We start from the raw sequence: 23,090 nt of genomic DNA on the forward strand, positions 1-23,090 counted from the left end.
GCCATCTTGGTCGCCATTTGCGAGCGGCCCTGAGCTGGGCAGCCAGGCGCCGGTGGACGCGGGCCTCTCTCGCCGCCCCTCGCCCCCGACTGGTCTCCGGCCGCAGCCGTCGCTCTGGCCTCCGCGTCGCCCCTTCCGCGGCGACCGGAAGCTCAGCGCGTCGCGCGCCTGCGGCGCGGCCCCCGGCTGCCCGCGCCCCCCAGGGCCGCGGCGGCGGCGGCGGCGGCGGCGGCGGCCGCGTCCCCCTCGGAGGCCGCAGCCCGGCCGCCGCGATGGCCCTCAAGATGGTCAAGGGCAGCATCGACCGCATGTTCGACAAGAACCTGCAGGACCTGGTCCGCGGCATCCGCAACCACAAGGAGGACGAGGTGAGCGGGCGCGGAGCGGGGCCGCCCGCCCCGGAGTCGCCCTCCCGGCCCCGGCGCCGTTCCCGTCCGGCCTGCGCGAGAGCCGCGGCGCCTCTGCTCGGCGTCCCCCGGCCCCCACCGGCCCCCGCCGCCCCCGTCGTCTGGAGCAGACCCTGCCCAGAGCGGCTCGGGGTTCTGCTCCGCCGTAGCCGGGGGCCGCTCCCGGAGCCTGGTGGAGCGGGCGCTGCCCCAGAGCTTCAGGTGTCTCAGGTCCTGCAGTTCAGTGCCTCAGTTTACCTGCTTGCGGGGCATCCGGCCTTCCAGCGGGCCAGCGCAGACACGTGCTTAGGCAAGGGTTCTCCCGCCAGAGCTTGTCTGTGGGTGTCACATACCGAGGGGTCTGCAGGTCTCCCACACAGGTCCAGGCTGCCGTCCGGGGCTTGCTCGGGAGCCCGGTCAGGTCTCAGTTCCTGTCCGCACGTCCCCTGAACTAACAGTGTTTGCAGCCCGAGTCCCTGGGAGCCAGTGGGTGACCGGGGGTGTCCTGGGCTGGGGAAGCCTGGCCTCAAAGCTGGAAGCAGGCAAAAGTCAGGGTGTGGAAGAAGCGATTTTTCCAGAAGTTAAGCTGTGACCGCGAGCGGCGCTTCCCTTCCTCCCCCCAGCCTGTGACCTAGATTAAGGAAGAAGTGAGGTAGTGGCGGCCGCCTGATGCGGGGCTCTGTGGAAGGACACAGGCCTGCACGGGCCTCCTCCTGGGCAGGAAGGCCATCCGGCAAGAGGGCGCCCATGACAGGTACCTGCTGGCCCCTGGCTGCCGCTGACCGGGCAGGAGGCAGGCCCTGCCTGGGGCAGCCCTCTCTCTGCAGCCCCTTCCCTGCTACCCCACCCTGGTCTGTTTGTTCCTTCCCTGCTCCCCTGGCTCCTCTCTCCGTGCAAATAGCTGCTTGGCTTGCACTTTGCTGAGAAGCTTGAAATTTCCTCCGTACTCTCCCGTGGCCCTCTCCGCCCTGAGAGAAAGGGAGTCCACATTCCTCGTGCCTGCTCATTCAGCCAGTGTCCTCTGGGAAGCCTGTTGCCCGACCCCAGGAGAGGTCACATTCTAGTTTTCGTACTTCAAACAGGCTCTAGCTAGGGACTTAATCCAGGCTGACTTGAAGCTCACGAGTCTCCTGCCTCAGCCTTCCCAGTGCTGGGGGGACTGATTTTGAGGGAGGTGTGCCCTGGCCTTAGGGGCCTATGTTGTGTTTTGTTCTTCACGTCCTCCTCCACCTCCAAGGGGCATATCTTCATGGAGGACTGGTGTGGATGGCTCTGCCTGCCCACGGGTGTCCATGGAGGCCTGGTGTGGATGGCTGTACCTGCCCTGCCCACGGGTGTCCATGGAGGATTGGTGTGGATGGCTGTGCCTGCCCTGCCCACGGGTGTCCACGGAGGACTGGTGTGGATGGCTGTGCCTGCCCTGTCCACGGGTGTCCATAGAGGACTGGTGTGAATGGCTGTGCCTGTCCACGGGTGTCCACGGAGGACTGGTGTGGATGGCTGTGCCTGCCCACGGGTGTCCACGGAGGACTTGTGTGGATGGCTGTGCCTGCCCACGGGTGTCCATGGAGGACTGGTGTGGATGCCTGCCCTGCCCACGGGTGTCCACGGAGGACTGGTGTGGATGGCTGTGCCTGCCCTGCCCACGGGTGTCCACGGAGGACTGGTGTGGATGGCTGTGCCTGCCCTGTCCACGGGTGTCCACGGAGGACTGGTGTGGATGGCTGTGCCTGCCCTGTCCACGGGTGTCCATGGAGGACTGGTGTGAATGGCTGTGCCTGTCCACGGGTGTCCATAGAGGACTGGTGTGGATGGCTGTGCCTGCCCTGCCCACGGGTGTCCATGGAGGATTGGTGTGGATGGGCTCTGCCTGCCCACGGGTGTCCATGGAGGACTGGTGTGGATGGCTGTGCCTGCCCTGCCCACGGGTGTCCATGGAGGACTGGTGTGGATGGCTGTGCCTGCCCTGCCCACGGGTGTCCACATTACATATACCGTCAGGTTTTATTACGCTCTCACGCGTGTACAGTGTAGGAAGGGCTTTCAGCAGTGCAGAGCTAGGCAGAGAGAACCCTCAGGTTTTCCATGGCTTCTGCCGCTGGCCGGCCATTGTAAGGCTTTGGTTGTGAGCCTGTCTCGAACTGCTGAGCCGTCTCTCCCACCCTGGCTGGCCAGTCACTCCGGCTCTGAGTGTGTTGTCGGGGTCTCAGTGCTGACTGCAAGCATGCTCTCCTTTGGTGTGCTGGTGCAGTGTGGTGCCAGCTGGCCAGCTTTGCAGCAGAAGCCATGCAGTCGGTGACCATCACTTGCCCAGCTTTATTTTTGTTTTTTTGAGACAGGGTTTCTCTGTGGAGCCCTGGCTGTCCTGGAACTTGCTCTGTGGACCAGGCTGGCCTCGAACTTGGAGATCGACTGCCTCTGCCTCCTGAGTGCTGGGATTAGAGGTGTGTGTCACCACTGCCTGGCTCTCTTTTAAAGATTACTTTCCTTTATGTTACATGTGTGTATCTGTGTGTCTAGTGTGTGAGTTCCTGCAGACCAGGTGAGGGCAGTGGATCTGCTGGAGCTGTAGTTAAAGTGGTAGTGAGCCTCCGGTATGGGTGCTGGGAACCAAACTCAGGTCCTCTGCAAGACCAGCCCTCTTAGCTGGTGAGTCACCTCCCACCGGCTGTGACTTGGGAGACGACCGGTACTTCATAGTGCTCTATGGGTAAGCTACATCTTATGTCACCCTGGCTGGCCGCTAGCTCACTCTGATTTGCCTGCCTCTGCTTCCTGAGTGCTGGCATTAAAGGTGTACCACACTTACTCTCTCTTAAAAGTTTTATTTTTTTTAAACACACATTTGGTGTTATTAAATAAAAACAGAAAGCATCCTTCCCAGTCAGCTTCCCCGACTCCTTCAGAGCAGCCACTTCCATGGCAGGCATGGGGCCCTGGCCTCTGTCCCGGGTACCTGCCAAAAGTTAAAAATGAAAGCTTACACTGCAGAGTCCCCTCCCTGCCAGCCACCCTCTGCACTGCCCTGGAGTGGTTTCTCTGCAGTCAGCCAGGTCTCCAAACCCCCAGCTGCGGTTAGCTCAGCTCCTTCTCCTGTAGGTTTCTCTGGGCACTGGCCGGTCTGTGCGGTGCAGTCAGGCCAGCCGGGCTGTTTCTGAGATGCTGATGTAGCTGTCTCATGGGGTTTTAGCTGTTCCCCTCTGATGGGAAGCTCCACAGGTCAGGTGGAGATGTGTCTTTTCTCTGGCATGTCTGTCAAGCCGGGAGTTACAGATTTCCAGAAGATATTCCTTGCCTGTGTTGGTACTGCTCCATTGTCTGCCTCTTGGAAGTTTCTAGGACCTTCCAGAACTAGAAGTGCTACCTGGTGCTTGTGGCACCCCATTAGTGACTGATGGTGGCATCCCAAATGAGTGTCTCAGACCTCCACCCTTGCTCAGGAAGGAGGTGGATTGATTCCACTCATCTGTGCCCTGTGTGCCAAGGCCACTACCATTCTGTCCTAGCTTGTGACCAGGCTTCGTTCACCACCACAGCCTGGCCGTGTTGGATTTGGCTGCCACCATAGCATGTTTCTGTCTAGCCACTCACAGGACTGTGCCAGTTAAAAACCCAGATGTGTGCAGTCCTGTCCTCCGTCAGCGGCTGCTCCAGGTCCTGCGTTGGACTTTTGCTTGTCATAAACACTAGCGAGGCTCTTTGACAGACTAGGAGCTCATGGTTGTTTCTGAGGCTTGGGCCCTGAGGTGACCTGTGCCTGAGGCTGTCGGTGTCCTTTGCTCTGCCGTGGCCATTCTTTTCCTGCTCATTCTGTACCCAGCACAAATGGCTGATGCTCGCGCATGCGTGTGTGTGCTCGTGCCCCCCCCACCCCCCCCACCCTGCCTTTAGACAGTGTTGCTGCGTTGCCCAGGTTGGTGTTTTTGTGGCACTGGCAGTTCGGGGTCAATTTTAGGCTGTTCTTTACCCCTGAGCCACAACTCTCTAGCCCCTCACTAGGGGATTTTAGGCAGGTGCTCCACCCCTGACCACGCCCCCAGCCCCTCACTAGGGGATTTTAGGCAGGTGCTCCACCCCTGACCACGCCCCCAGCCCCTCACTGGGGATTCTAGGTGGGGCTCCACCCTGACCACGCCCCCAGCCCCTCACTGGGGATTCTAGGCGCGGCTCCACCCTGACCACGCCCCCAGCCCCTCACTGGGGATTCTAGGCGGGGCTCCACCCCTGACCACGCCCCCAGCCCCTCACTGGGGATTCTAGGCGGGGCTCCACCCTGACCACGCCCATAGCCCCTCACTGGGGATTCTAGGCGGGGCTCCACCCTGACCACGCCCATAGCCCCTCACTGGGGATTGTGGAGGGGAGCTCTACCTGAGCCACACTCCCAGCCCTCTCTTTATTTTTCATTTTGAGATGGGGTTATGCAGAGTTGCCCAGGCTGGACGTGACCTCAAGATCCCCGTGCCTTAACTTCCTGATTAGCTGAGAGGACAGATACTGGAACCTCTTTGGATTCTGTTCGCTTTGCTCAATTTACTTATTTATGCAGAGACTTGAGCTCCCCCAGGGCTTCTCTTTGTAAGTTAGGCTTCCTATCTGGGTCCCCGGGGCTGGGACTGGCACCATTTAGTCTCCACTTCCCCTTACTTCTAGGCTCCCCATGCATCCACATTCCCTTGTCTGTGTTGCAGGTGGAGCGGCTTCTCCATCTCTTGGTTTCTCCGCTGTAACCATGGGAGTCACAGCTCCTGGCTCAGTCTTGCTCTGACTTTGGGTGACTTGGGTGCCTTCAGGTGACTCTGGTCCACCAGAGATGCCCATGTACTAATTGTGAGACCTTTGGGCATGTGTCCTCCAGTGGCAGAAGGGACTCTGCAGATGGGATCAAACTGAGGACCCTGATCTGGGCGTCGTCTTGGATCATCTGGACCCAGTTTCACCATTGGGTCCTCCGAGGGAGGCAGGAAGGCAGGGTTGAGGGGCAGAGCCTAGGAGACTGCTGCCGGGTCTGGGGGAAGGAAGGAGCCTTGAGCTAAGGATGTGGAACTTCTGAACACTGGAGCAAGCAGGATGTGGCTGCTCCCTAGAGCCGCAGGAGAGCGAAGCGACAGTCCTGCCACGTCCAGACAGGAGCCCAGGGAGGCTCCTAAGGCCTATGAGGATATGCCCACATGGACCAATTCCTGGCCTAAAGTATGCCTGTCTCCCAGAACGTGAGCCACACTTCTTGCCAGCCCCTCCGGCCAGCTTATGAGCAGGCTGGTACAGTCCTTATTGGATACTTGAGTTTTTCTGTGCTTCTTATGACGGGTGCCCTTGCCAGGCTCACCTAGGGACCCCGGATTTCAGCACTCAACCAGGAAGTACAAGCTGGGCCATTGGTTACTGCCTGGCTTCTCTGGGTTTGGCGGCCCCCTCTTTCACAAAGCCAGCTGGCATGGAGCACATGCCTGGAAGAAGGCCCAGGCAGGATGTTCCACCTTTAAGGCCAGCCTGGGCTACACAGTGATGAGCAAGCCTTGGGCTTCTTCCCCAGCACCACAAAAAAATCTGGAGAAAGTGTGTCTGCCCTGGTTTGGTTTTGTTTTTCCTTTTGTTTTTCTTCCTCTACTTCTACTATGTTGTTTCAAGGGGTCAAACTCAGCAGGTCAAGCTTGGTTTTCATTTCTTTTTTTTTTTTTTTTTTTTAAAGATTTATTTATTTATTATGTATACAGTGTTCTGTCTGCACACATCCCTGCAGGCCAGAAGAGGGCACCAGATCTCATTATAGATGGTTGTGAGCCACCATGTGGTTGCTGGGAATTGAACTCAGGATCTTTGGAAGAACAAGCAGTGCTCTTAACCTCTGAGCCATCTCTCCAGCCTGGTTTTCATTTCTTTTAGAGACAGGATCTCACACTGTAGCCCAGGCTGGCCTCAAACTTAGAGATCCTCCTGCCTCTGCCTTCTGAAGTGCTGGGATTAAAGGACTGAAGTGTGAGTTTCTTGTCTCTCACCAGATGTGGGGGGAGGGGCTGAGTCGCTGTTTTGAAAACTATTTTTCTTCTTGTGCTCTGTTCCTTCTGGATGCATACCCAGCAGCCTCAGCGCTAGCACAAGGCTGTAAAAATCCACTCGGTGAATTACTTTCCATCCAAGTCCTCACACTCGTGTCTGAGGCAGTTTCTGCTGTTGCTGTGTGCAGGGCTCCTGAAGTGTCCGTCTCCACCTCCATCCTGATGTCAGAGCACTAGGACTGCACATGCACTGTGTGATGGAGCTCAGGTCCTCAGCATGGGCAGGGCTCTACCACCAGCTCTTCCCCACCTGTCCTTGGAGCTCAGGTCCTCAGCATGGGCAGGGAGGGCTCTACCACCAGCTCTTCCCCACCTGTCCTTTCCTTTTTTAAAAATCGTTTGAGTGCTCTGTCTGCACGTACACTTTACGCCAGAAGAGGGCATCAGATCCCACTGTAGATGGCTGTGAGCCACCATGTGGGTGCTGGGAACTGAACTCAGGACCTCTGGAAGTGCAGTCAGTGAGTGCTCTTAACCGCTGAGGCATCTCTCCAGCCCCTCTTGGTTTCTTTTTTAATTTGGGTTTTTGAGTCAGGGACTTTGCTATGTAGTCCAGCCTAGCCTGGAACTTGAGGTAGTCAAGCTCCTGCCTCGGCCTCCCAGGTGCTGTGATGACAGGTTTGCCCCACCAGACCTGGGTCGTGGAGTCACTGTGGCTTGTGTTTTGGGCAGCAGTGGCCTTCCCTCCTGAAAACCAGGAGGTTATTACAGGGACTGAGAACACCCAGCTTCTGAGTCCTGCTGGAAGGCTGAGTATTTGGGCAGGCACCCCTTGCCAGGCTGAACTCTGGCACTCAGTGGAGTTCCTACTTGGTTTCCTCTTCAAGCCCCACCCTACCTCCAGCCAAGGGTCCATCCCTTCCACAGAGGGCTGGCCTTGAGTTCTTCCCCTTTTCAGTCAGACTTCTTTGGAGGGAGAGACAAGGTCATTCCTGCAGCAGGGGTACGAGGATCCCTGAGTGGCATTTAGTTACTTGAGGCAGTAAGGCTGTGGTGACACTTGTTCCATTGGACTCGGTCTAGATCATAAAATATTCAGGGAAGTAGCCCATGCCTGCCATTCCGTGGGGATCAGGAGTTCAGTGCCAGCCTCAACTGCATTTCATGTAGCTGGGTTACGTGAAACCCTGTCTTGAAACCAACAAACCCGAGAGAACAAAATAAATAAATCTGTTGTTGAGAGGGTGCTGATTCTTCCCTGTGGCCCATGCTAGGGACAGGATGCCCTGGGCAGTGGTGGTCTCCCAGCAGCCTGTTAGGTTAGCTTCACAGGGCTTTGGGATGGAACCTGCTGCCCACACATGCCCACGGGGGTGAGGTGGGAGTTCTGGGGTTTGACGGCTCTGGAGTGTGTCAGCTTCGGGGTGGGAGGCAGCCCTGGTGGCAGCTGCTGGTGCCACTGTCAGGTGACAGCCAGGTTCCTGGGCAGATGTGGCCACACTCAGCACCTCCCCCAGCTCCTGCTGTCCCGGGGGCTCCATTTGTGCTTGTCTCGGCGTGGGGTAGGAGGCTCTCCCCAGGGCCCACACCTGACCGTCTCTGGACTTTGTGCCTCAGTTCTCTTGGGTTGACGCGTCTGGCCCAATTGGCCCAAGTAGTTGTTTTAGATTTGCTGAGTTTGTGCCAGTGAGTGGGGAGGCCGAGGGCGAATGCCAGTGAGTGGGGCTGTGCAGAGCAGCCCGTGGGAGGGAAAGGGGTTCAGTGGGCTCTGTAGCAAGGGTGGATCAGAGGGGTGGTCCAGGATAGTCTGCCTTCCCCAGGTGAAGCCCTGTCTCCTAGAGCAGTCACTAGCCTCTCCCAGTTCCATTGTCTGCTTCCTGCCTCTAGATTCGCCTGTTGTGGATAAACAGTGCCCAGTTGGGCTTTGACACACAGCTCAGGACTGCGCTTGCCTGAGGAACAGCAGCTCTGTTCAGGGCTCTGCACCCAGGCTGGCTCCACCTCTCCGTCCTCCTGCCCACCTCCCTGAGCACCTGTGACAGCCTCTCACTGGCCACACTCAGTGTCCCACCGTCACATTACTGTCTCCCACCCAGGCCAAGTACATCTCGCAGTGCATTGACGAGATCAAGCAGGAGCTGAAGCAGGACAACATCGCTGTGAAGGCCAACGCTGTCTGCAAGCTCACCTACGTGAGTGCCTCCCCTGTGCCCCTGCCTGCCTGTCTGTCCGCCTGTCCATCCGTCCGTCTGTCCACCACACATTGCTGCTGTGTGCAGCACAAGGCTCATGCAGAGTCCTGCCTGGTGCTCCTGTGGCTGGTGCAGGCTGGGTGTGTGGCAAGTGCTGGGGAGCCTGGCTTCTCCAGGTTTGGCAGGTGTAGGTGGATATGGCTGTCCTCTGCTCCATTCCTCCTCAGGTTGGAGTCATGCCCCCCCCCCCCAAGCAGGACCAGCCTTGTCCGAGTCATTTGTTAGAAAGAGAATATAAAATTCCACAAGGGTGTGCGATGGATGCTGTTTTCATGCTCAGACTGGATGCATTTTGTTCGTCCACCTGGGCTGTGTGTGCTCCGATTGTGGCTGAGACCGTTGCCCGGTGTCCCCTGAGTTCAAACCACCGTGCTTGCCCTCCTAACAGTTACAGATGCTCGGGTACGACATCAGCTGGGCTGCCTTCAACATCATCGAAGTCATGAGTGCCTCCAAGTTCACGTTCAAGGTGAGGGCCCAGGGCACCTGGCCGGCGCGTGTGCTGTGAGTGGAATTCCTGAGGGAGGAGGGCCCCTCCAGCAGGGGGTCCTTGGGGGGTCCTGTGGCCATGTTTCTGCTGGTGAAGGGAGACAGCCTGCCTTCTGCCAGTGGGGAGGACTGGGATAGATGGGTGTCCGTGGCTTCCTCCTGGAGGACAGGTGGGGTGCCAGCTGCCCTGCACGCTGCCCTCTGTGCCCGCCGTCCTTCAGCTGGCCGCCGCACGGTGCGGCCCGCGCGGGGCCCAAGGGCTGCCTAGTTACAGCGGCTGGCTCCTGCTGTCCCGCCCCTGCAGACAGACACCAGCCCTCCATCAGCGCTTCCTAAGCAAGGGAGCTGCTGTTGCAGGAGACAAAACAGCAAAGTGCTGGCTGTGGCAGCATGCTCCTGTAATTCTAGCATGTGGAGGGCTGAGACGGGAGGATTACTGCGAGTTCCGCCCAGTCTTACAGTGTGAGAGCGTGTCTAGACAACAGCAGCAGAGGAGAACGCCAGCATGACAAGCCTGCCGAAGGGTCACCCTGGGCTCTCAAGCGTTGGTCGGCCATGCCCAGTCCCAGGATGCCCAGCTGTAATCCCAGCACTGGGGAGACTGAGGCAGGAGGATTGCATATTGCAGGCCGGTCTGGGCTACAGAACATAAAGCGGTTCATAAACCACTGCCGTGGTTTTCGATGTGACTGATAGCCAGGTCTGGTGTTTGTTTCTCTGAAGCTGCACCAGTGGCGGCTACTGTCTAGGGACCAGCCTCTGGGCAGCTCCGGGCTCAGAGCGAGGCCACGGCACGAGCGAAGCTTAGACTTGTTCTGTCTGAGGGGTTAGGAAAAGACACCGACACTGACTGGTGGTTTCCTTCTGACATCCGCCTCTTCTGATGGACGGACCGGGCTGCGCTCAGCTGGCTCCAGGCTTGTGCGGACAGCCGTGCAAAGGCATATGTATAGATTGTTACATAAAGTAGTTCCTCATACCTCGGTCCCGAACCTTAATCTATTTACATGTCACAGGCCTGCATGGCCCTAGTCCTTCACTGTGCATTGTGTGCAGTACACAAGAATACAAGAGCCCAGGTGTGCCTGAGCTGTCCTGTGACCAAAGTACGGGATGGTCGCAAGGCCCCTCAGCAAAACAGTCCTTGTTTTCCATAGGGATTCTTTAAGGTCAAGGCACTTTTAAAAAACCGTCTGTTCATTCAACTCTGTACACCATACAGTCACTTTGGTAAATTCCTACGGAGTACAGGTGACATGTTGTTCATCTATCTCCCTTACATGAGTAAAAATAAAGCCATCCCAATATCCCGTATATATTTACATCTAGGTAACTTACTGCAGATCAGCAGAGCATAAGCAGACAGGAAGTGTATTTTCACAGACAACTCCCTTGCCAGCAGGGCGTAGACCAGGCTACCAAGCAAGCATTCTACTGTCTGTCTTGAAAGTTAATCTTACCAGGAATCCTATAGGAATCACAAACCTAAACTGTGTACATAAAAGATAGTCAGCTGTACCTTAGATCTCAGGGTGTATGCCCACTTATCCCTAGTTCCCTTTGTTGTTGTTGTTGTTTTAAGATTTATCACATATCCAATGTTCTGCCTGCATGTGTGCCTGCAGGCCAGAAGAGGGCTCCAGATCTCATCACAGATGGTTGTGAGCCACCATGTGGGTGCTGGGAATTGAACTCAGGACCTCTGGAACAGCAGGCAGCACTCTTTTTTTTTTTTTTTTTTGGTTTTTTGAGACAGGGTTTCTCTGCGCCTTTCCTGGAACTCACTTGGTAGCCCAGGCTGGCCTCGAACTCACAGAGATCCACCTGGCTCTGCCTCCCGAGTGCTGGGATTAAAGGCGTGCGCCGCCGCCGCCGCCGCCGCCGCCGCCGCCGCCGCCGCCGCCGCCGCCGCCACCACCACCCGGCCAGGCAGCACTCTTAACCGCTGAGCCATCTCTCCAGCCCCTCATCACTAGTTTCTTGTGTCGGGAACTGAGGGCTGGAATGGGTACAAGGACACAGACCTGTGTCTGTCTTTTAAGCGTTAATGAGTTAGGGCCAGCCTGGCTGCCGCAGAATCAGTTTTCTTTAATCATTAAACTGAGCTCTTATCTAAAGCAGCTTCTAAGGTGGAGCTCAAAGGTCTTAGCTGAAAAACATGTCTTTGTATGGACTTGTCAAGGCTTTGCATAAGATAACATTACTGTTATCAATTAGAAGGTAAAAATATCCAGTAGTAGGGGATGTTTCCAGTGAGATAAACACTTGACCTTCCCTGCGGTGGGGAATTTCCCCACACCCAGTTCAGCCCTGCAGAGCAACAGCAAGCACGCAAAGACACATGAGGAGCAAAAGGCATTCCGGGGCCCTCATTGGGCAGGGGAGCTTGCCTACCTGAGAACCATCCACCAGGGGGTTGCCTGCTGGTGGGCTAACACCAGAACCTCAATCTCACCTGCTGCCCCCCCCCTCCCCCCAACTACCGGCAATTGACACTTGGTGGGTTTTTTGTTGTTGTTTTTTGTTTTCAAGACAGGGTTTCTCTGTGTGGCCCTGACTGTCTTGGGACTTGTTCTGTAGACTCAGATCCTCCTGCCTCGGCCTCCCCAGTGCTGAGGTTAAAGGTGTGGCCACCATTGCCAGGCTTGACACTGGTTAGTAGGGATGGCTGTGGCTTTTCATACTGTGGACTGGCTTCAAACCCCTGTAGCTAAGATTGTTCTTGAACAACAGTCTTCTGCCTCTGCCTCCTGAGTGTTGCCATGACAGAGTGTGCCACCCTGTGCCACAGTAGTGGTGTTTGATGGAGCCTGCGTGGCCCAGGTAGTCAAGGCTGACCAGCACTGCTGTCCCAAGGGCTGAGATACCTAGTTGTGGGGTCATTGTCATGGCGAGTCATTTCCTGCCTAGCCTCTGGTGGACACAGTTGGGCGCACTGGTCCCTTCTGACTTTTCCCATTACCTGTTTTATTTCAGGCCTGTGTGCAGACCTGTCTGTACGTGCTGGGAGGGGCGTTAGGGAGGAGGAGGCCTTGGAACTCTGTCCCGGTGCCTGTCCCCCTGTGCTGGCACCCTGTGTCTACACGGGTTTGCTGGGGGCTCCTGGCGGGGCTGCAGGGGCCCCGTGGGCTCCGGGTGGCTCTGACTCTGTGGCTCTTGATTCTGCAGCGTGTTGGCTACCTTGCCGCCTCCCAGTGCTTCCATGAGGGCACCGATGTCATTATGCTGACCACCAACCAGATCCGAAAGGTAGGCCCTGATGCTCTCCTGCCACTCCAGTGAGCCACAGAAGGCACCGCTGAGGGCCGTGTCAGTGGTGCCTCCTCTGCCTAGGGCAGCTTCCCAAGGCCGTGTCAGTGCTCATCCCGTGTCTCAGCAGGCGGGAGCTGTCACATCGTTGGGCGGGCCTGAGGCTGGAGCTTTGCACCTGCCCCTTCCCCACTCCCTGCTTAGTACTGCTTAGTGCTGCTCAGTGCTGCAGGGCAGCCCAGTCCGTCCCGCCACCTCCACGCTGGGTTCCCCCAGGCTGACCTGGCTCTTAGGAGGCTCCCAGTGCCTGTGGATGCCCTTGACCCCGCCCCGCCCCTTCCTGCAGGGTGAGGCTGCCCCTCTGTGTGGCCAGCCCGTTTATAATTTCTGTGTGTTCACAGATGCTGGAGTAAGGGCAGGACCCTGAGGGGGGATGACACTGGGGTTTTGGCGTGTCTGTGGGCAGGTGTCAGGTGGAAGAGGAATGAATAGGTGGGCGCCACAGCAGCATAGGTGGGTTCCTGGTGCTGATGAGGACGCAGCCCGGCTGAGGGTGGGGCTGGAGGTGCAGGGCTTTGGGGTGCATGGCTGCAAGCCACGGGGTAGTGAGCTGGGTTGTGGGGTCCAGCAGGAGGCCTGGGTGAGCCGGAGTACTTGGAAGAGCAGATCCTGGGCTGGCCAGACATGTTGAGAGGGGCAAGGGTCTATGTGACTGGGTCCTCTTGGGAGCAGCAGGGGCCCGAGTGGGTGGGGCCTTCTAAAGGAACACGGTCCTGGGTGGGTGGGCCTTGGGGGAAGAAGCCGATCTGAGAGGGCTCTCAGGGGACTGGGCTCTAGGAGGAGGGGAGTGGGCTGCAGAGGTGATTGGGGTCGGCTGGGGCCGGCACCGGCTCTGGCTCCATCAGCATCTAGCTGTCTGTGCGCCTCCAGTGTGTGAGGCCGGCGCTAGGCCTCCCTCTTTAAGAGACAAGAGAGGAGGTTGGAGTTAGTGCTGTCCCCAGCATTTGCTGATGTCCTGGCAGGGACCTGTGTCTGTGCAGCAGGGACCTGTGTGCCGACTGAACACAGGCACAAATCCCAGGCTCCCCAGTCCCTCTGCAGCTTAAAACAGCCTGGACCCTGGGGCTAGGGCTCTCTGTTCGTGTCTTCCTGATGCTTTCCTGTTAGGAGGAGGGCAGTGCTCTCGCTGCTCACTGCTGCGTCTCTGTCCCTGTGGGAGGTGACACTGAAGTCTGCCCTCTGAGGACAGGGCTGAGCATAGCTTCTGAAGCTGTTTGAGCCCACTGCACAGGGAAAGGCCTTAAAGGTTACAGTGTTGGGTTAATATCACTCGGTGTGCCCGGTGTATCTGCGACATACATAGCTGGGGAGCCCTTAGAAAGTGGGTGTGGCCCCCCAGGATGAGCCCTAGTGACAGGTGCCCTGCTTTAGTGAGAGCGGGGTCGGCACCGGAAGTTGAGGGGTGGGGACAGCGACCGCCTGGGTCTTCTGCCTCAGGTCCCCTGCTCTTTAGAAGGATGGACTCAGCATCGGTCCAGAATGTCCCCGGTGTCGTCGGGGAGTGGCTGAGTAGAAGCAGGTCCCTGCAGCGTTGCCGAGAGCTGTTGGCTTCCATACAGAGCTTTCTGGTCCTCTGCCTCTGACCTTGTCCCAGTTGCTGTTGATGACAGCAGAGGAGCTGTGAATGCCCCCTCTTGCTGGGATGCAGGCGGCTGGGATGCAGACGTCACACAGTCCCAAGGGACTGCACTGACGCTCCTGCCGTCCCCTTGCAGGACCTGAGCAGCCCCAGCCAGTACGACACTGGAGTGGCACTGACTGGTCTGTCCTGTTTTGTCACCCCAGATCTTGCCAGAGACCTGGCAAACGACATCATGACCCTGGTGAGTTTGTGTGTGCCCGCACCACCCCTTACCTTCGTCTGGTGATGCCCAGAGTTGAGCCCTCGTTCTGAGGAGACAGAAACAGGCCCTCGAAGTGGCTGTGTGTGGCCGGGGTGGATGGGACCGAGCAAAAGTCAGCCTTGGGTTTGTCCCCTGGATCCTGCCTGGTGGTCTCCAAGTTCATCAGTACAGGGGAGGGGGAGCCCACTGTCCCATCCAGATCTAGCAGGTACCTGTTGGAAACAGTAAACAGAGCTCCACTGGGACCCCCCCATGCCCATCTGCCCCTTTCTGTGGTGACTGCAGCTGTTGTGACAGATTGTCCAGCCCATTGAGTAGAAGTGTGGCTTGTGCGGCTTCTCAGATAGTTGCCAGCCCTGTGGGCTGGAGAGCACGCAGGGCCTGCCTGGAGCCTGACGAGATAAGGGGACCCCTGCCAATCCAAGTTCCGAGACTGACCTGGAGGAGGCTGGAGTGAGGGCAGCCGGGGACAGGGCCACACGTTAGACCCAGAAAACTTTACAAGTGGCTTTCTGCCCTCCGTGGGCGCAGCACATCTAATGAAGGAGGGAGGCGGCCTGAGCCAGGCTAACATGCAAGCTGGGGGCAGCAGGACCTGCTTTAGGGTGGTTGGAGGGAGTGAGGTATGAAAGAGTCAGAGGTGCTGGTGACTCCCCGGGCAGGTGAGTTGCCGACCACCCCAGTGTACCCACAGATGTCTCACACGAAGCCGTACATCAGGAAGAAGGCGGTGCTGATCATGTACAAGGTGTTCCTCAAGTACCCTGAGTCGCTGCGTCCTGCCTTCCCCCGGCTCAAGGAGAAGCTGGAGGACCCAGACCCAGGTTGGTGACGGGAAGTTCTGCCTAGCCATCCTGAGGATGGGAGGGTGGGGCATGATGGGAGCCATGTGGTCCCCACTGCAAATCTCCTTTGATCCACAAGCCACAGTACACAGTGAGTTGAGACTCCCATGGCTCCCAGGGCCTGAGTGGATTGTCAGGCTGCAGCTTGCTGTGAGACCAGCAGAGCCCGGGGCCCTGGGAGCCATGCATGTGGCGAGCGAGCGAACAAGCGAGCGAGCGAGTCAGTCCTGCCATCCTCCACCTCTGCAGAGATAACTGAGACGTACAGGGTGCCGTAGACCCTACAGCTGGCCCAAGAGCCTCGAGGGGCCGGCGAGCATGTGGAGGCTTTAAATGCCATTTGATTGAAGTTGTGGTCATTTAGGATTTGAGCCCAGGAACATCGCTCATGATGAGACACACAGGTAGAGTGGCCACTGTGTCCCTGACGGGCTTGTCCTGGGAAACGGAAACACACGGAGGCCTCCTAAGAGGAGCGCGCTTGGCAGTGGAGCAGTCCTGTGGCCGGGACCACGGGTTGCCGTGGCCACACAGGCCCTTGGAGGCAAAGAGTGCCAGGAGATTCCTAAGACTGGGATACAAGGGACCCACTCGGCACTTTGTACATGGGGCACGCGAGTGTGCAGGTTCTGGGTGTGTCCACAGCAGGGCCTCAGCCTCCCAGCTTGTTGCCTTGCCTGCCTGGCTGCCTGCGGCTGCTGGCCGGCAGCCTGGAGAGCCGGGTCCCTCCCCACCCCGAAAGGAAGAGAGGAGGCCAGAGCACACCAGCTCTGCAGTGAGCTTGCCACATGAACCAGGCGCTCCGGGCATTTCCGTCGTGGTGGCTCCGGGTCACCTAAGGAACGTATTGGCAGGCTAAGACAGGAGAACTCTAAGGGCAGCCTGGGCTGTAGGCTGAGACCAGAGGCTGGGCTCCCTCAGCACATGCTAAAGCCTGGATCCCATTCCCAGCTCCACATAGAGCAGGTGTGGTGGCACAGGCCTGGCAGTGGAGGCAGAGGGTCAGGAGTTCAAGGCCAGCCTGCCTCCGTGAGACCCTGCATCAGAAAAAGTGAGCTGCTGAACTGCCAAGAGGCACTCCTTCTGTCTCAGGGACGCGGCTCTTGCTGCGACTAGACAGGACAGATTCTCCACTCCTGTGTGTGCATGTGGGTATCCGTGTGTGCGTCTGTGAGCGTGTGTGACTGTTTGAAGGCAGGGTGTGTGAACCTTTCCCGCCATCCTACCCCAGCCCTGCCAGACTGGGCAGCAGTGACAAACCAAAGAAAGAGTCCCTCAGGTCTGCTCGTGTCAGCATGGGCAACTTGTGGGTGGTGACCACTGTGGCGTCTCCCTCCCGCGTCAGTACCCAGTCTCAAGAAAGCAAAAGGGCGGCCGGCGTTGGCGCACGCCTTTAATCCCAGCACTCAGGAGGCAGACGCAGGAGAATCTCTGTGAGTTCAAGGCCAGCCTGGTCTACAGAGTGAGTTCCAGGACAGCCAGGGGCTACATAGAGAGACCCTGTCTCAAAAATACAAAAACAAGGGGCTGGCAAGATGGTTCAGCAGTTAAGAGCACTGGCTGCTCTTCCAAAGGTCCTGAGTTCAATTCTCGTGGTGACTCACAACCTTCTGTAATGGGATCTGAAGCTCTCTCTGGCATTCATGCAGACAGACCACTCAGCACTCATACCTAAAACGAAACCAGAAAGCCAAAGAGCAAAAGGGAGATAGATATACAGCTGGGGAGAGGGCTTGGCTGTCGAGAGACTGTCCCCTCTTGCAGATGACCCAGGTGCAGTTCTCAGCACCCCACTGAAGCTCACAGCCTCCTGGAACTCTGGATCCTTCTGGTGTGCAGACCCTGCATGTGTGTGCTGCCCAGGCTTACATGCAGCACGCACTCATAACAAATAAATGGTACTTAGAGGGTGGGAGGTAGATAAACCGTTCTGTCCCGAGCAGGAGCAGTGTAGCCTTAGGGACCATTCACTGTACCACATGCTGTGTGCATGGTGGCAGTCACCAGTGTGTGCCCAGGCTTCTACAGTGAGCCCTGTACCACAGGTTCTTGTTGTCCAGGGTATCCCTGTTGATGGGGAGCCTCCTTTGCTGTGGTGGGCATGTCCGGCTCTTTGGTTATTGATGGGGACGTTCCCTGTAAACAGGGATGCCCTTGTTGACAGAGATGTCACCTTGGTAGCAGAACATCCCACTCCTTGCTGATGTGGACCCATCTCCTGATCCTTAGGGGTGCAGTCTGCGGCTGTTAATGTCATCTGCGAGCTAGCACGTCGCAACCCTAAGAACTACCTGTCCCTGGCCCCGCTGTTTTTCAAGCTCATGACATCCTCCACCAACAACTGGGTCCTCATCAAAATCATCAAGCTGGTAAGTGCAGAAGCGTGGGTTGTGTGCTGGGCCTGGATCCGCAGTCTGCGGGTCTCCCAGTGACCACAGCACCCCTGTCCTGTAGTTCGGCGCCCTGACTCCTCTGGAGCCCAGGCTGGGCAAGAAGCTGATTGAGCCGCTCACCAACCTCATTCACAGGTAGTTACTCCTCGGCCACCACCCCTGGGCAGGGACATTGGTGCTGCTCAGACATCGACTGCTCTCCACCCTCTGCCGAGGCCAGTCTGTTCAGTCTGTTTGGTTTTTTGTTTTGTTTTGTTGTTTGTTTTTCGAGACAGGGTTTCTCTGTGTAGTTTTGCGCCTTTCCTGGATCTCACTCTGTAGACCAGGCTGGCCTCGAACTCACAGAGATCCACTTGCCTCTGCCTCCCAAGTGCTGGGATTAAAGGTGTGCACCGCTGCCCGGCCTGTTTGGGTTTTTTTGAGGCACATTTCCCTCTATAGCCCAGTCTTGCCTGGAATTCACAACAGTCCTCCTGCCTCCTGGATGCTGGTTGTGAGTGCACACCACTACACTTAGCTCAGTCACCTTTCACTTGCACTCCACATACCCAGCAGTGCGTTCGTGTGCCCTTTGCTCTCCTGGGGCCCCAGCGCCATGTCATGTCCCCCTGGACTGACCCTCTGGAAGGGTGGCCTAGGAGGGGCTGCAGGCCATCATTACACGCAGGGCAGGGGTGGGGTGGGCTGGCGCTCCAGAGAAGTTAAAAGTCTTGGGCTGCATTCCCTGCCTGAGAGGACCGTAGTAATCACCATGGTGTCACAGGGCTCTAAAGGGACAGTAGTAGTGCTGTTCCCATGGAGCCCAGCAGAGTGACCTTGTTAGTGTGTGACACTGTTTGGGCTGGTCCTCACACTCTCCTCTCTCTCAGCACCTCTGCCATGTCCCTGCTGTACGAGTGTGTGAATACCGTGATTGCAGGTGAGTGCTGACCATAGCCTGCCAGGAGGGTGCTGGTTGGGTGGGGGGGTCAGCCGCCCTCTTGAGCTGCTATCAAGCTAGGAGAGGATGCAGGCCCTCTTGCTGGAAGGAGCTGAGAGGCCTGAGCTGCCTAGGACCCAGAGCATCTGGATGAGGTGGCTGCCTCCTGCCCAAATCCTCTTCTCTGGTGCTGGTGTAAACTCAGGTGTCTGCATGGCTCATCTCCCAGCTCTTCCTCAGGCCTCTTTGCAAATCTGAGAGGTTAGTCTCCCAAGTGGGGACAGAGCCCAAAACCAGCACATGTCCACCTGGGAGGCAGCATCCCACTTTTCCAGGCTTCCCCCAGGCCCCTCCAGCAGAACTGAGCTGCCATAGTCCTGTCCTCCAGGGCTTTACAGGCCCAGGGAATTAAGTGCATCCGCAGCACTGGAAGGCAAAGACAGGCAGATCCCTGGAGCTTGCTGGCAGCCCCTTGAGTCAGTCAGCGGACTCCAGGGTCAGCGAGAGGCCCTGTCTCGAGAGACCAGGTGGAAGGATTTCAGAAGACGCCTGCCGTTCACCTTTGTCTGCACACACGGCACACAGCGTACCCAAAATAGAGACTTGGGACTTGGGCCCAGCACCCTTGGGCTTGTGATTGAGCATGGCTATCCTGCCTGGGTGGGGGGAGCAGAGGAGAAAGGTGGCATGAAGGTGTGAGCCCGTCTCTAGGCCACAGTGATCACAGCAGAGTCCTCAGGACTCACACAGCCACCCTTGCATGACAGGACCTAGCTGTCAGCCACAGGAAGAGCAGTCAGGGCTTCTAGAACTCTCCCTGGCAGTCAGATCATGCTGTGTCCTCAGCCACAGGCTGGTGATGTGTGGATTGTCGTCATCTGAGAGCTCCCCAAATCCATGAGGTCTTGGGGGCCGCTCTCCAGCATAGGTCTGCACTCCAGAAGTCAGAGAGGAACAGGGACTGTGTGTGAGCCTGTCTTAGGTAGCAGTGCTTCAGGTCAAAAGTTTCTCCTGTTTGGGAGGGTGGGAGACCCAGGCTGGCTCCCCAAGGCCCAGGGGTAAGCTGCCTTCTGAACACGCGAGTCTCCTGTGAGCCAGCCAGCCAGGCCCCCGTTGGTGGGGATGGGTCAGTAGGGTGGCAGTGTCTGACCCAAGGGCACTAACCTCATCCTCCATGTGCCCCAGTGCTCATCTCGCTGTCTTCCGGCATGCCCAACCACAGCGCCAGCATCCAGGTGCGTCTGCCAAGAAGGAGCCATGCAGATCAGTAGAACTAGGTCTTATGGGTGGCCAGGCCCAAGGCTCCTCAGCCAGTCGGGAACCCATTGTGGTGATCACCTCCAAATTGGTTTTTCTCAGCTGAAGTATAAAGGAAGTCCTTGACACAGGCACCTCCTTTCCCCACCCCACCTCCTCCTGCCCTGTTGGAGCCAAATTCAGTCTGCCTGGGCAGCTGCAGACTGCAGACAAGGCATGCCCCCACTTGCCTTCACTGGCACCTGCAGATCCACTCTGTCATGCTGAGCAGGGTCTCCAGTGAGAAGGCTGCAGTCACCTCCCCTTCCTGTACCCACATGCATGCCATTGGTCAGGGCTGGTGACAGGCTGCAGAGCATGGTGGTGGGGTAGAGACCAGCTGGAGCCTGCCAGGGAAAGCCTGACCAGTGTGACGTTCCTCCTCAGCTCTGCGTTCAGAAGCTGAGGATACTGATAGAAGACTCGGACCAGAACTGTAAGTGACCGCCCCTGCCAGGGACCATGCCTGAATGCCGTGCCTGGGGTTCAGAGCCCACCTGGCCGCCCGCCCTCTGCTGTCCTTGTGCGCTCCAGCACACTGACTGGGTCGGGCAGTCGGGTCACCGTGGGGAGGGCACTGGGTGCTGCCCACCCTTGAACGGTGGGGCCGGACCGAATGTAGTGTGGAGACAGCAGCACGGGATGGTCTGGGCTGCACTCAGGCTCGGCTGTTTGCGCTCACTCGTGAGTGTGTCAGGTTCAGGATCCAGACCTGCCTGTGCCTCAGAAACCAGGTCATGTCTGGCTGCCTAACGAGTTCGAGGCTAGCCTGGGCTGCATAAACCTCGTCTCAGAAATAATCACTGTAAGGTCTGCGGAGCAGGAGGCGCTGCAGGAGAGTTGGGAGTTCAGGGCCAGCCTGGTTCCACACTACGACGCCCTGTCTCAAAGCAGAACGGGCTGGCGAGATGGCTCCGTCGATACAGCGGCTTGCCACCACACCTGCCGGACGCCCTGATTCCTTCCCTGGACCCCACGTGGTGGGAAGAGAAATGACGTTTACAAATGGTCTGCTGACCTTGGTGTACACCCCCATACAAATAAAAATGGGATTGTTTTTCATTGAAGGAGAGGGAGGCTGGTGTGCGGGTACACCTGTTAGGGTAGCCCTTGGGAGGTGGAGGCAGAGCCAGGGTTCAGGTGCAGAGCCTCAGGCTGGCGTCGGCCTGGCCCTCAGGGAGGGAGTGTATGGTGACCTGCTCTTGCCTTCCTTGTGTCTCACACTGCTCCAGAACGGGTCGCCTACTGACCCAGACCAGGTGGCAGGCTGGGCCATCTGTTGATGAGCGGCCACCTCAGAACCTGTCGCAGATTGAGGCTTCTGGGTGCAGAGCTGTCGTCTGTGGCTCTGCTTCAGTCTCCCCACTTTTCCGTGAGGCCCACACTGGGCCAGAGTGACCTTTAGAGCATGTGGGCATGGTCCTTAGACCACCATCACTGCTGTTCTTTTTGTTTGGGTTTTTGTTTTGTTTTTTTTAAAGATTTATTTTTTTATTATGTATACAGCATGTCTGCCTGCAGGCCAGAAGAGGGCGCGAGATCTCATTACAGATGGTTGTGAGCCACCATGTGGTTTCTGGGAATTGAACTCAGGACCTCTGGAAGAGCAGCCAGTGCCTTAACCGCTGAGCCATCTCTCCAGCCCTTGTTTTGTTTTGTTTGAGACAGGGTTTCTCTATGAAGCCCAGGCTGTCCTGGAACTTGCTCTGTAGAGCCGCCTACCTCTGCCTCCCAAGTGCTGGCATTAAAGGCGTGCACCACAACCACCCGGCTGGTTCCTTTTTTTAATACACATATTTTTAAGTTCTTTGTAAGTTTTTGCCATTTGTAATTAGGCGTTCATGAGTGGGTCTGTGCTCAGAAATCCCAGTGCCTATGGAGACTGGAGGCACCTAATGCCCTGGAGCTGGACTTGCGTCAGAGCTGCCCGATGTGTGCTGGGAACCAGACTCGGCTCTTCTGGAGGAGCAGCCCACACTCTGCTGCTAGGCCTGCGCATAGTACACACGCGGTTCCTACCCTGCCGGGTCCTGACACCTGCTGCCCCGGTTTCCAGAAGGCCGTGCCTGTGGACCATGCTGTGATAGGTTGGGGGGTGGGCATCACAAAAGTGCCAGCTGGGGCCACAGTGGCCAGAAGTGGTGACACATTCCTCCGTTGCACCCATTGGCCATGGTATTCCACTGGGTGTCTGTAAGCTAATGGCCACTTGGTCTCCACAGTAAAGTACCTGGGGCTGCTGGCCATGTCTAAGATCCTGAAGACGCACCCCAAGTCTGTGCAGTCCCACAAGGACCTGATCCTGCAGTGCCTGGATGACAAGGACGAGTCCATCCGCCTGCGCGCACTCGACCTGCTCTATGGAATGGTGTGTGTCCCTGTGCCTAGGACGCGGGCCCTTGCAGCTTCAGCACCCGGCTCAGTGGGCGGCACCTGTCCCAGCTGCAGGGAATGGGGCCTCCGTCAGCCTCCCCTAGTCAGACACATGCTGACTCCTGCCCGGGGTGACTGCTGTCTGGGGAAGAAGCCGGCCCTCGTGGGTTCCTGAACTCAGTCTCAGCTGTCATCTCACAGCCGGTCACGTCCACCTGTGCTGACCAGCAGGCTCTTCTCCCGCAGGTGTCCAAGAAGAACCTGATGGAGATCGTGAAGAAGCTAATGACCCACGTGGACAAGGCCGAGGGCACCACCTATCGCGATGAGCTGCTCACCAAGATCATTGACATCTGCAGCCAGTCCAACTACCAGCACATCACCAACTTCGAGTGGTACATCAGCATCCTCGTGGAGCTGACGCGGCTGGAGGGCACCCGCCACGGCCACCTCATCGCCGCACAGATGCTCGATGTGGCCATCCGGGTCAAGGCCATCCGCAAGTTCGCCGTGTCTCAGATGTCGGCACTGCTTGACAGCGCCCACCTTGTGACCAGCAGCACCCAGCGCAATGGCATCTGTGAGGTGCTCTACGCGGCCGCCTGGATCTGCGGGGAGTTCTCGGAGTGAGTTGGTGTGGCCCTCAGAGGGGGCCCAGTGTGGCCTGGTGGAGGGATGTGTGGCAGACCCTCTGCCTGAAAGATGGTCACTCCTGGGCTGCCCTGCCCAAGTCCCTGTTTGTCTCCCTCCATAGAGTGGTTGGCCACGTGGGTCACACTGGCTGTGGAGAGCCCTCTAGTTCATAGGCCACCGAAAGATCCGTTCTGTTTCAAGGGTCTTGCTAGCTGGGCAGGCTGCCACCCTCAGCCAGGCCTCCCCATACAGCGATGATAGGCTTGTCCCACCAGCCCTGAGATTGCCCTGGGAGAGCTCCACACGGCAGCTGCTGTGCCCTCTTGCCAGGCTCCAGGAGCATGTAGGTGGG

The 23,090-nt window shown here is 57.7% G+C and overlaps 1 protein-coding gene and 1 long non-coding RNA gene across 3 annotated transcripts in view; both read left to right on the plus strand.

Moving 5' to 3' along the window:
• Ap3d1 (adaptor related protein complex 3 subunit delta 1) overlaps positions 1–23,090 on the plus strand; it is a 35,038-nt gene continuing 11,948 nt past the window's right edge. Inside the window, exons 1-13 of one of the 2 annotated variants that reach the window (XM_076558852.1) lie at positions 1–368; positions 8,482–8,577; positions 9,026–9,106; positions 12,295–12,375; positions 14,151–14,258; positions 14,942–15,103; positions 17,354–17,493; positions 17,579–17,652; positions 18,387–18,436; positions 19,622–19,671; positions 20,120–20,168; positions 21,955–22,100; positions 22,352–22,731. In XM_076558852.1, the coding sequence (XP_076414967.1) occupies positions 14,974–15,103; positions 17,354–17,493; positions 17,579–17,652; positions 18,387–18,436; positions 19,622–19,671; positions 20,120–20,168; positions 21,955–22,100; positions 22,352–22,731 (1,019 nt within the window). In that variant the 5' untranslated portion in view covers positions 1–368; positions 8,482–8,577; positions 9,026–9,106; ... (1 more) ...; positions 14,151–14,258; positions 14,942–14,973. The remainder of the gene's footprint in view (positions 369–8,481; positions 8,578–9,025; positions 9,107–12,294; positions 12,376–14,150; positions 14,259–14,941; positions 15,104–17,353; positions 17,494–17,578; positions 17,653–18,386; positions 18,437–19,621; positions 19,672–20,119; positions 20,169–21,954; positions 22,101–22,351; positions 22,732–23,090) is intronic. The other variant, XM_076558851.1, reaches the window with a different exon arrangement.
• Positions 4,279–7,571, plus strand: LOC143270102 (uncharacterized). The gene is made up of 2 exons (XR_013047040.1): positions 4,279–4,399; positions 4,452–7,571. It is a non-coding gene; the product is annotated as an uncharacterized LOC143270102 (long non-coding RNA).

The sequence above is a fragment of the Peromyscus maniculatus genome, chromosome 22 (genome assembly GCF_049852395.1).
Source record: "Peromyscus maniculatus bairdii isolate BWxNUB_F1_BW_parent chromosome 22, HU_Pman_BW_mat_3.1, whole genome shotgun sequence".
NCBI lineage: Eukaryota > Metazoa > Chordata > Mammalia > Rodentia > Cricetidae > Peromyscus > Peromyscus maniculatus.